Genomic DNA, 11,690 nt, shown 5'->3' on the forward strand with positions numbered 1-11,690 from the left:
TGTATGGAATGGGCTTCCGGTGGAAGTGGTGGAGGCTGGCTCGATTTTATTATTTAAGAGTAAATTGGATAGGTATATGGATAGGAGGGGATTAGAGGGTTATGGTCTGAGTGCAGGTAGATGAGACTAGGTCAGGGAGAATGGTCGGCGTGGACTGGTAGGGCCGGACAGGCCTGTTTCCATGCTGTAGTTGTTATATGTTATATGTTGTTATATGAAGTATCACATCTACTTTTCTTTAAAAAAGCTGAGAGTGTGCAGATGCTATAATCTGGAGCAAAAAAAAGAAGACTGGAGGAACAAAGCTTTTCACTGCACCTCGGTACACATGACAATAAACTAAACTCAAACACAGCGGGTCAGGCAGCATCTGTCAACATTTCTGGTCGGCACCCTGCATCATGACAGATGAGAGAGAGGGGTGAGGAGAGAGAGAGAGAGGGGCGGTAAGCATTAGATAGAACAGGCGAGGTGGGGAACGATTGGCAGATGCAACCGGGGAGCAGGGATGGAAGGGTGAAGGTGGTGATAATACTGGAAGGTGACAAGACCAGGCAAGAGGCTGCAGACGCACAATCTGGTAAGTAGGGAAGGTGACAAGTGGAACAAGATGAGGAAGGATGGTGGGCTGATGGAACCAATGGAGGGGGGAAGGAAAGTGGGTTACAGAGGGTTAGGAGGGAACCAGGATGGTCAAGTAAAGAAAAGAATACAGGGTCATGACTTGAAACGACACCTATCCATGTTCTCCAGAGATGCTGCCTGACCCACTGAATTGTTCCAACATTATGTCTTTTTTTTTTGGTAAACCACCAATCTGCAATTCCTTGTTGTTACAAAAGGAGCACAGGTGTCGCAGGTTCCCTGAAATTGGAGAATTCAACATTCATATCAATAGGTTGTAGACTACCCAGGCAGACTACCTGCTGTGGCCAGTTAGGGCACCCAGATACAAGCCATTTCAACTCCCCTTCCCGAACCCACACTGACCCATCTGCCCTCAGTCTTTGCCACTGCCACGGTGAGGCCCAACACAAACTAGAGGAACAGCACCTCATGTTCCAGCTCAGTAGTCAACAATCAATGGTATTAACACTCATTTTTTTTAATTTAAGGTAACCCACACCCCTATGTCCTATTCTCTCTGCCTTCTAACCCGCCCAGGCTTTCTCGCTCCTTTATTTCCAACTCTCCTCTCCAGCCCCCTATTACTGCTTCTTTCCCCATTTCCAATTGATTCTATTTGCCCATAATAATAATAATAATAATAATGCATTACATTTATATAGCGCTTTTCTAAACACTCAAAGATGCTTTACAGGGTTTACTAAAACATAGAAAAGAAAGTAAATAGATAAATAAGTAAACGAACAGAAAAGGAAAAAGAAGGTGAGGTGACGGTCAGTGATTGAAGGCAGTGCTGAACAGGCGAGACTTCAGTGATGTTTTGAATGTGGTGAGTGAGGAGTCGTCTCTGACGGTTTGGGGTAGTGAGTGTGGGAGCAGTGATGGAGAAAGCCCTGTCCCCCCAGGATCTGAGTTTGGTCCGGATTGGGGGGGGACAGGAGGTTAGCAGCAGCAGAGCGGAGGGTACGGGTTGGAGTGTGTCTGTGGAGGAGGTCAGTCAGGTAGGATGGGGCCAGGTTATGGAGGGCTTTGTAGGTCATGAGGAGGATTTTGTACTGGATTCTCTGGGGGATGGGGAGCCAGTGGAGCTTGTAAAGGACGGGGGTGATATGGTCACGGATCGGGGAGTGGGTGAGTAGACGGGCAGCGGAGTTCTGGATGTATTGGAGTTTATTGATGATTTTTGAGGGTGAACCATAGAGGAGGCTGTTGCAGTAGTCCAGATGGGAGGTGATGAAGGTGTGGATGAGGGTTTCTGCAGCTGTGGAGGAGAGGGATGGAAGGAGACGGGCGATGTTTTTGAGGTGGAAGAAGGCTGTCTTGGTGATGTGTTTGATGTGTTTGTCGAAGGAGAGGGTTTGATCAAAGATGATTCCAAGATTCCGGATGTGAGGGGAGGTGGATACTGGGAAACCATCAATATTGAGGGTGTTGTGGGTGGATTTGGTGAGCGTTTTTGGTCCAATGATGATGATTTCAGATTTGTCGCAGTTGAGTTTGAGGAAATTGAATTGAAGCCACGATTTTATTTCAGTGATGCAGTTTGTCAGGGTAGAGTGTGTGGTGGTGGAGATTGACTTGGTGGAGATGAGGAGCTGGATATCATCGGCGAAGCAGTGGAACTTGAGACCATAACGGCGGATTAATTGACCAAGGGGAACAGGTACAGGATGAAGAAGAGGGGGCCGAGAACTGAACCTTGGGGGACACCTTGGGGGAGGGGAGAGGTGGGGGATTTGCAGTTATTAATGGAGATGAACTGGTGCCTGTCAGAGAGGTATGATTTGATCCAGGATAGGGCTGTGCCGGTGATGTTAAAGGTGGTTTCAAGTCGGGTGAGGAGGATGGAGTGATTTATGGTGTCAAAGGCGGCGCTGAGGTCGAGTAGGATGAGAATGTTGAGGTTGCCAGCGTCAGAGGAGAGGAAAAGGTCGTTGGTGATTTTGAGGAGTGCAGTTTCAGTACTGTGGTTGGAGCGGAATCCGGATTGGAATGTTTCATACAGGTTATTGGTAGAGAGGTGATGTTTGAGTTGAGAAGCTACAGCGCGTTCCAAAACTATGGACAGAAAGGGTAGGTTGGAGATTGGTCTGAAGTTGTTTGGGGTGTCAGGGTTGAGTCCAGGTTTTTTCAGAATAGGGGTGACAGCAGCGATTTTGAGGGATGGCGGGACGATGCCAGTGGACAGGGAGGAGTTTATTGTTGCAGTGATAAGTGGAGAGAGAGCAGGAAGGCAGGCCTTGACAAAGCTGGAGGGGATGGGGTCCAGAGAGCAGGTGGCAGTTTTCATTCCTGTGAAGAGGTCAGAGAGGTCGGTGGTGGAGACTGGGGAGAACTGAGACAGGGGTTGACAGGATAAGGGGGAGCAGGTGGTTTGAAGGGGAGCAGGTGCGTTGGTGGTTAAGGTGCTGTAGATGTTGTCTATTTTGCTTTGGAAGAATGAAAGGAAAGAGGTGCATTTGTCGATTGTGAATGACTGTCACCCCTCCATTTGCTTCCATTTACCACCTTCGTACTTTTTCAGAATCCACAATCACCAACTCTTTATTGTCTCCATACATCCCCATCTACCCGTCCTTCAATAGTCAACAGTCAATTTATTTGTCACATACACAAATGTGCAGTGAAATGAAAGATTACCCACAGTCCAACAATAAGACCAATAAAAATAAGCAATAAAAATAAGCAAGAAACATCCATCACAGTGAGTCTCCTCCAGTCACCTCCTCACTGTGATGGAAGGCCAGAATGTCTTCTCTTCCCCTGACGTCTTCTCGCTCGGTCAGGCTGTTGAAGTTGCCACGTCGGGGCGGTCGGGGCTCCCGACATTGAAGCCCCCGCCGGGCAGAGAAAATCCCGCGGCCTATACCAGGCCGTGCCGGACGGTGAAAGGTCCGCAGCGGGCCAACCCAAGCCCCGCGATTCGGGGCGGGCGAAGACGCTGCCGCTCCCTCCCTCCACTTCATCTCCCTCCTCAACTAGTACCACCCTTTACCTGCCAGCCCCATCCACCCACCCCTACCACCCACCTGTACACTGTCTATAACCGAAGATAGACACAAAAGGCTGGAGTAACGTAGCAGGACCGGCGGCATCGCTGGAGAGAAGGAATGGCTGGCGTTTCAGGTCGAGATATTTCTTCAGACTGAGAGACAGGGGAGGGGGAGATACAGAGATAAGGCAGTGTAAGAACGAGATAAGATACAGAGATAAGGCAGTGTAAGAACGAGACAACAAAGGGGGTGGAGATCAAGGAATATGTGGAATAGATCATGGTTTGCTAGGAGAAGGGAACAACAAAGCAAACAGAGATAAAATGTAATCAGGGACAGTCAGACTGGCCAGAGAACTGCAAAGGGGGAGGGATGGAGAGAGGGAAAGCAAGGGTTTGTGAGGTTAGAGGTCAATATACATACCGCTGGGATGTAAGCTGCCCAAGTGAAATTTGAGGTGCTGTTCCTCCAATTTGTACTGCGCCTCACTCTGACAATGGAGGAGGCCCAGGACAGAAAGGTCAATGTGGGAATGGGAGGGGGAGATAAAGTGTTTAGCAACAGGGAGATCAGGCAGGTTTAAGCAGACTGAGTGGAGGTGTTCAACAAAATGATTGCCAAGCCTGCGCTTGGTCTCACCGATATATAGGTCAGGTAGGTTCAGGCAGACTGAGCAGGGGTGTTGAGCGAAACTATCTTTGGTTTAAAGCAGCATCTACAGTTCCTTCCTACACATTTCCTCTGTTGGCCATGTTCCCTCTCCACTCCCAGTCCTGACACAGGGTCTTGACCCAAAACACCAACCATCCCTGTGCCTCCACAGAAGCTGTGCGACCTGCTGAGCTCCTCCAGCAGTTTTATTTTAAAAGCACAGATGTTGCCTGAGCTGCCAAATTTTTTCTTTATTCTCTTTTCGCTTCATTCAAAAACCATCCGAGTGTTTCCTAACCAGAAGCCTTGGATGAAGCAGGAGATACGCATTCTTTTGAAGAGCAGATCCCGGGCATTCAGGTCCAGTGATGCAGAGGCCCATAAGAAGTCCAGATACGACCTTGACAAGGCCATCAAAATGGCCAAAAGGGACTTCCGCTCAACGCTGAAATGGATCTCCGGCAACTGTGGCTGGATTACAAAAAACTGCCGAGCATCACTCGCTGATGAGCTCAATGCCTTCTACGCACACTTTGAGAGGGAGAACACTGATGTGCCTTCCCAAGCCCCTATACGCCCTGATGGTATTACAGTCACAGAGGCCGACGTGAGAAGATCCTTCAGGGCGGTGAACCCTTGGAAAGCACCTGGACGATGGTATACCCGGCTGAACCAGGCCATGATGCAGCCAGTCAATATGCTCTCTACTGTACACCTGTAGAGGTTCAAGAGAATCCTCTCTGACATGCCGGATCTCTGATTGGCAGCATCTGTGAGCATGGGCCCTGCTACAGTGGTCAGTAGATGTCTGCTCCAAGAATCGGCATGCCACGTTTGACTGATCTGGATAGGGCCCGTGCAATAGGGCAACTTCAAGCTGGTTGCAGGCATGCATAAAAGAGGTGTGGGGTGGCATCGCCCTCACTGGAAAAACGAGGCTTGTCATCATTGGAGGCAATCTCAATGCAGAGAGATATCGAGATGAGATTCTGCAACCAGTGGCAATCCCATATCTCCACAGTCTGGGACCGAACTCTATCCTCCAAGATGACAATGCTCGCCCCCACAGAGCAGGGTTTCTCAGAGACTACCTCCAGAATTTGGGAGTGGAGAGGGTGGAATGGCCTGCCAGCAGTCCTGACCTCAACCCCATTGAACACTTGTGGGGTCAGCTTGGGCGTGCTGTTCGTGCCAGAGTGACCAACACAACCACGTTGGCTGACTTGCCACAAATGCTGGTTGAAGAATGGGATGCCATCCCACAACAGTGTGTGACCAGGCTGGTGACCAGCATGAGGAGGAGGTGCCAGGCTGTTGTGGCTGTGTATGGTTCTTCCACACGCTACTGAGGCTCCTGTTTATTAAATGAATAAATTGTTAAATTGCCAATATGTCTTGTTTCTTCAGACTTCAATCATCCAATCCACCAAACAACACCGAACAAGAGTTAATGGCAGAATAAGCTGTTTGGCATTGGCAGAGAAGATTTGGCAATTTTTCATGGGCGCAACCCACATACTCAGCTCTGCTGCTCATCCCACAAATGCATGTTCCTTACAAATGTGGCACCATTTAAAAGGGAAATAAACAGGCTTTCCAACAGTATAAGATTTATTGCCAAGAAGCATTGTTACAACAAAGAAATAATCTACCAAACACAAATTTCCTTACTTTTTGTGCTATGTTTATATATAAAAATATAAATATAAACATATGTGTGTGTGTACTTGTGGGTATGTGTGTATATACACACACTGAACTTTTTTTCCCCTCTCTCGTATATTATATTGTTTACAGCGTACGATGTTTACATATTCTGTTGTGCTGCAGCAAGTAAGAATATCATTGTTCTATCTGGGACACATAACAATAAAACACTCTTGACCCAATATAGTTTACAAGTAGTCAAGGAGGTCTGCACCAATCTTTGTGCAACCCCACTCATTACTGATTGCCAATCTTTCCCAACGTTTTTCTCTTTGTTAGTCAGTTTCCAACCCAGCAAGCCCTTATCTGCGTGACCTTTATCAAGGGGCTGCAACAGTCAATCTACCGGAGGAACTCCATTCATTGAGAACTTCACTCGGGGGGAAATGGACAGCATTTCAGATCTATACTCTACATTGGAGCTGAGAGAGAGGAGATTGGTTTTGGTTTATTACTGTCATATGTAACAAGATACTGTGCAAAATCTTTGTTTAGATCTTTGAGAAGATCAGTATAAAGAGGGGTGGGTCAAGTGTTGGGAAGCAATAAGTGGTGCTGTTATACTTCTATTGGATCTCCCTGATGAGTGTATATAAAATTCTGAGAGGCATAAATAGGGTAGACAATCAGAACCTGTCTCCTAGGCAAGGCAAGTTTATTTATATAGCACATTTCAGCAACAAGGCAAATCAAAGTGCTTTATATAAAACATTATAGAGCAGTTAAAAAGAATTAAAAAGTCATTAAAGAGAATAGAAAATAAAAACAAGCTAAAATAAAATAAGACATATAAAATACAAGAATAAAAGTTACAGTGTAGTGTAAGAAATGAATAATTATTTGATTTGAAAAAAGGCAGCGTAAAACAGAAAAGTCTTCAGCCTCGATTTAAAAGAACTGAGAGTTGCAGCGTACCTGCAGTTTTCTGGGTAGTATAAGAAAATAACTGCAGATGCTGGTACAAATCAAAGGTATTTATTCACAAAATGCTGGAGTAACTCAGCAGGTCAGGCAGCATCTCGGGAGAGAAGGAATGGGCAACGTTTCGGGTCGAGACCCTTCTTCAGACTGATCAGTCTGAAGAAGGGTCTCGACCCGAAACGTCACCCATTCCTTCTCTCCCAAGATGCTGCCTGACCTGCTGAGTTACTCCAGCATTTTGTGAATAAATGCAGTTTTCTGGGAGTTTGTTCCATATATGTATGTGCTGCATAAAAACTAAACGTTGCTTCTCCTACTAAGAGCATAAATGTCAAAGACTAGAGGGCATAACTGAAGGTCAGAGGGGGAAAGTTGAAGGAAGATGTGCAGGTCAAGTTGGTGGGTGCCTGGAACACACACTGCCAGGGGTGGTGGAGGCAGGCACAGGTGATGACAGTGTTCAAGAGGCTTGTGGACATGTGGATAGCATCACGTGCAGGGGGGGGGATTAGTTTAACTTGGCACCGTGTTCAGCACAGACATTGTGGGCCGAAGGGCCTGCTCCTGTGCTGTACTGTTCTCTGGTCTGTCTATGTGTGCAGTGCAGCAGCCTGCAGGGCCTGGGACAGGTCAGGGAGACAGACAGTCTGTTCATTGTTGCCTCCCCTCCCCAGATGCTGCCTGGGTTGGCCCTCTGAGCGAGGTCCTCCAGCACTTTGTTTTACAACTCGGCACATCCTCCTTCACTGAAGCCGCGTCCCTGCTGCCACCCTCCTCCATCCGTCCCTCTCCTACCTGCCGGGCGCCGCCGCCTCCACAGAGCCGCCCCCTCGGCCCGGATCAGCCTCTTTATAGCCTCGGCGCCGCCGCACTCCGCAACAAGCGGCGCGCCCATTGGGCCTGCTCCGTCCACAGCCATCCAATAGCGCTCGTGATCTTCTTAAAGGGACCGCTCCTTCTTCCCCACCCCCTCCTTTGTCTCCGGGCAGATGCTGCAGATGATGCGATCCTGAGCGAAATTCTGGCAGCCTCTTGTGGATGGACTCATGTGAGGTCGGGCAGCCGCTGGGTTAGGACTCAGCGGGGTCAAGCAACTTCTGCGGAAGGAGTCCAGGCTGCTTCAGTGGAAGAAGACGTAGACCAAAACTTATGATCATGTGCAAAACTGCTGCTAGTAAAAGTTACGCAAGTGGTCTCATGACATTCACCATGGTAATACAGTGGCTAGCAAGCTGTGGGAAGGAACCATGAGAAATTATATGCAATACAATAATTAAGAGTCTTTTTTAATGTATTAATTTTCAAATTTAGGTGCAACTGGTGTCTGGAGATAGACACAAAATGCTGGTGTAACTCAGTGGAATATGCAGCATCTCTGAAGAGAAGGAATGGGCGACGTTTCGAGTCGAGACACTTCTTCAGCCTGAAGAAGAGTCTCGACCCGAAATATCAGCCATTCCTTCTCTCCAGAGATGCTCCAGCATTTTGTGTCTATCTTCGGTATAAACTAGCATCTACAGTTCCTTTCTACACATGTCACTGGTGTCTGTTCACCTCTAGGGTCATTACAATAATCTGATGGAGAAGTGGTTACTGTTACCAAATGAAGCATTCTATATTTAAAAGGGAAAATTACTCAATTAATTTAATTTCCCTAACTGCCGCGGTAAGATCGCAACTCACATTTCATGATAAATTGCCAAACTTCTACTGATGCATCATAAAAAACATGCTGTCAAGTTGCATCACAGCTTGGATTGTGAATAGTTTTTTCCAAGACTGCAAGCAACTGCAGAGTTGTGGATTACACACACCAGGTGGCCCACCACTGATTGAACAAATACTTTGGTTCTGTCTTCACTAAGGAAGACATAAACCGTCTGCCGGAAATAGCGGGGGACCGGGGGTCTAAAGAGATGGAGGAACTGAGGGAAATCCAGGTTAGTCGGGAAGTAGCGTTAGGTAAATTAAATGGATTAAAGGCAGATAAATCCCCAGGGCCAGATAGGCTGCATCCCAGAGTGCTTAAGGAAGTAGCCTCAGAAATAGTGGATGCATTAGTGATAATTTTTCAAAACTCTTTAGATTCTGGAGTAGTTCCTGAGGACTGGAGGGTAGCTAATGTAATCCCACTTTTTAAAAAGGGAGGGAGAGAGAAAACGGGGAATTATAGACCAGTTAGCCTAACATCGGTAGTGGGGAAAATGCTAGAGTCAGTTATTAAAGATGTGATAGCATTACATTTGGAAAGTGGTGACATCATCGGACAAAGTCAGCATGGATTTACCAAAGGCAAATCATGTCTGACGAATCTTATAGAATTTTTCGAGGATGTAACTAGTAGAGTGGATAAGGGAGAACCAGTCGATGTGTTATATCTGGACTTTCAGAAGGCCTTCGACAAGGTCCCACATAGGAGATTGGTGTACAAACTTAAAGCACACGGTATTGAGGGTTCAGTGTTGAGGTGGATAGAAAATTGGTTGGCGGACAGGAAGCAAAGAGTAGGAATAAACGGGTCCTTTTCGGAATGGCAGGCAGTGACTAGTGGGGCACCGCAAGGCTCAGTGCTGGGACCCCAGTTATTTACAGTGTATATTAATGATTTGGACGAGGGAATTGAATGCAACATCTCTAAGTTTGCAGATGACACGAAGCTGGGTGGCAGTGTTAGCTGCGAGGAGGATGCTAGGAGGCTGCAGAGTGACTTGGATAGATTAGGCGAGTGGGCAAATGCATGGCAGATGCAATATAATGTGGATAAATGTGAGGTTATCCACTTTGGCGGCAAGAACAGGAAAGCAGAGTATTACCTGAATGGTGACCGATTGGGAGAAGGGGAGATGCAACGTGACCTGGGTGTCATGGTGCACCAGTCATTGAAAGCAAGCATGCAGGTGCAGCAGGCAGTGAAGAAAGCGAATGGTATGTTGGCATTCATAGCAAGAGGATTTGAGTTTAGGAGCAGGGAGGTTCTGCTGCAGTTGTACAGGGCCTTGGTGAGACCGCACCTGGAGTATTGTGTGCAGTTTTGGTCTCCTAACCTGAGGAAAGACGTTCTTGCCTTAGAGGGAGTACAGAGAAGGTTCACCAGATTGATCCCTGGGATGGCGGGACTTACATATGAGGAAAGACTAGATAGACTGGGCTTGTACTCGCTGGAATTTAGAAGACTGTGGGGGGATCTTATAGAAACATATAAAATTCTTAAGGGGTTGGAGAGGCTAGATGCGGGAAGATTGTTCCCGATGTTGGGGGAGTCCAGAACCAGGGGTCACAGCTTAAGGATAAGGGGGAAGTCTTTTAGGACCGAGATGAGAAAACATTTCTTCACACAGAGAGTGGTGAGTCTGTGGAATTCTCTGCCACAGAAGGTAGTTGAGGCCAGTTCATTGGCTATATTTAAGAGGGAGTTAGATGTGGCCCTTTTTGCTAAAGGGATCAGGGGGTATGGAGAGAAGGCAGGTACAGGCTACTGAGCTGAATGATCAGTCATGGTCATATTGAATGGCGGTGCAGGCTCGAAGGGCCGAATGGCCTACTTCTGCACCTATTTTCTATGTTTCTATGTTTCTATTCCGTCAATGCATCGTGATGCCTCAGAAAAGACGCCAACATGATCAATGATGTTTCCCATCCCAGTCATTCCTTTTTCTCCCCACTCCCGTCAGGCAGAAAATGCAGAAGCTTGAAAGCATGCACCATTAAACTCAGGAACAGCTTCTTCCCTTCTGTTATCAGGCTTCTGAATGGTTCTTCCATAAGCTAGGGTACTGTTGGATTCACCTTTACCCCATTGAGGACATTGGACTTTGCCTTAGGAACTGATGTACAACAATGATAACAATATCCTGTACTTGTTTCTTCTCCTTTTCTATTGTACTTGACTTTGAACTGATTGTATCTATGTATGGTATATCGGATCTCACAAGTTCATAAGTTCACAAGTGATAGGAGCAGAATTAGGCCATTCGGCCCATCACACCTACTCCACCATTCAATCATGTCTGGTTTATCTTTCCTTCCTCACCCCATTCTCCTGCCTTCTCCCCATAACCATTGGCACCTGCACTAACCAAGAAGCTATCTATCCCTGGATAGAAGGAATCGGTGATGTTTCAGGTCGAGTCCCTTCTTCAGACTTCTGAAGGAGGGTCTTGACCCGAAATGTCACCCATTCCTATCCGGTGATGCTGCCTGTTTCGCTGAGTTACTCCAGCATTTTGTGTCTATCTTCAGTGTAAACCAGCATCTGCAGTTCCTTCATATACATCTATCTATCTCTGCCTGATCTGTTGGATAGCATACATAGTTTTTCACTGTATTCGATACATATGACAATAATAAATCAAAACCTAAGAGAAAAAGAGTTAAAAATTATAAAACATTTTTTAAGAGAGTTATTGTTTCAGGTCTGAAACTGGGAAAGAGAGAACGCATGAATTCTCAGTGGCAGAGAAGATGGGAGAGGGATGGTTAGAACAAAGGGAATATCACTGATGGGGTGGGACCAAATGCTTTAATATGGTAGTTGGAAATTAGATTATCATGGTTAGCAACAGGACCATGAGATGTTTCATACTAATGAACGGAGAAAATTAGAGCCAAATATGACAGCTGAAATTACCATTTATTGGTCCATTTATGACAGATGATGAAAAAGAACAAATTACCAAAGTGTAGATGGAGTGCCAAGAATATGGGGTGTGGCTAGAGATGTTAAATTTAATTATTCTGGAAAAAATAAGGAGGTGGGAGGAGATTGACATTACAAGGGCCAGCTGAGACAGT

General features: G+C 46.6%; 1 protein-coding gene across 2 annotated transcripts in view; it reads right to left on the minus strand.

Moving 5' to 3' along the window:
* slc52a2 (solute carrier family 52 member 2) overlaps positions 1–7,818 on the minus strand; it is a 28,660-nt gene extending 20,842 nt beyond the window's left edge. For both annotated transcript variants that reach the window (XM_078425916.1, XM_078425908.1), the window contains exon 1: positions 7,695–7,818. In XM_078425916.1, the coding sequence (XP_078282042.1) occupies positions 7,695–7,818 (124 nt within the window). The remainder of the gene's footprint in view (positions 1–7,694) is intronic.
* Positions 7,819–11,690: the final 3,872 nt, after the last annotated feature.

This window comes from Rhinoraja longicauda, chromosome 2, assembly GCF_053455715.1.
Source record: "Rhinoraja longicauda isolate Sanriku21f chromosome 2, sRhiLon1.1, whole genome shotgun sequence".
Lineage (NCBI taxonomy): Eukaryota > Metazoa > Chordata > Chondrichthyes > Rajiformes > Arhynchobatidae > Rhinoraja > Rhinoraja longicauda.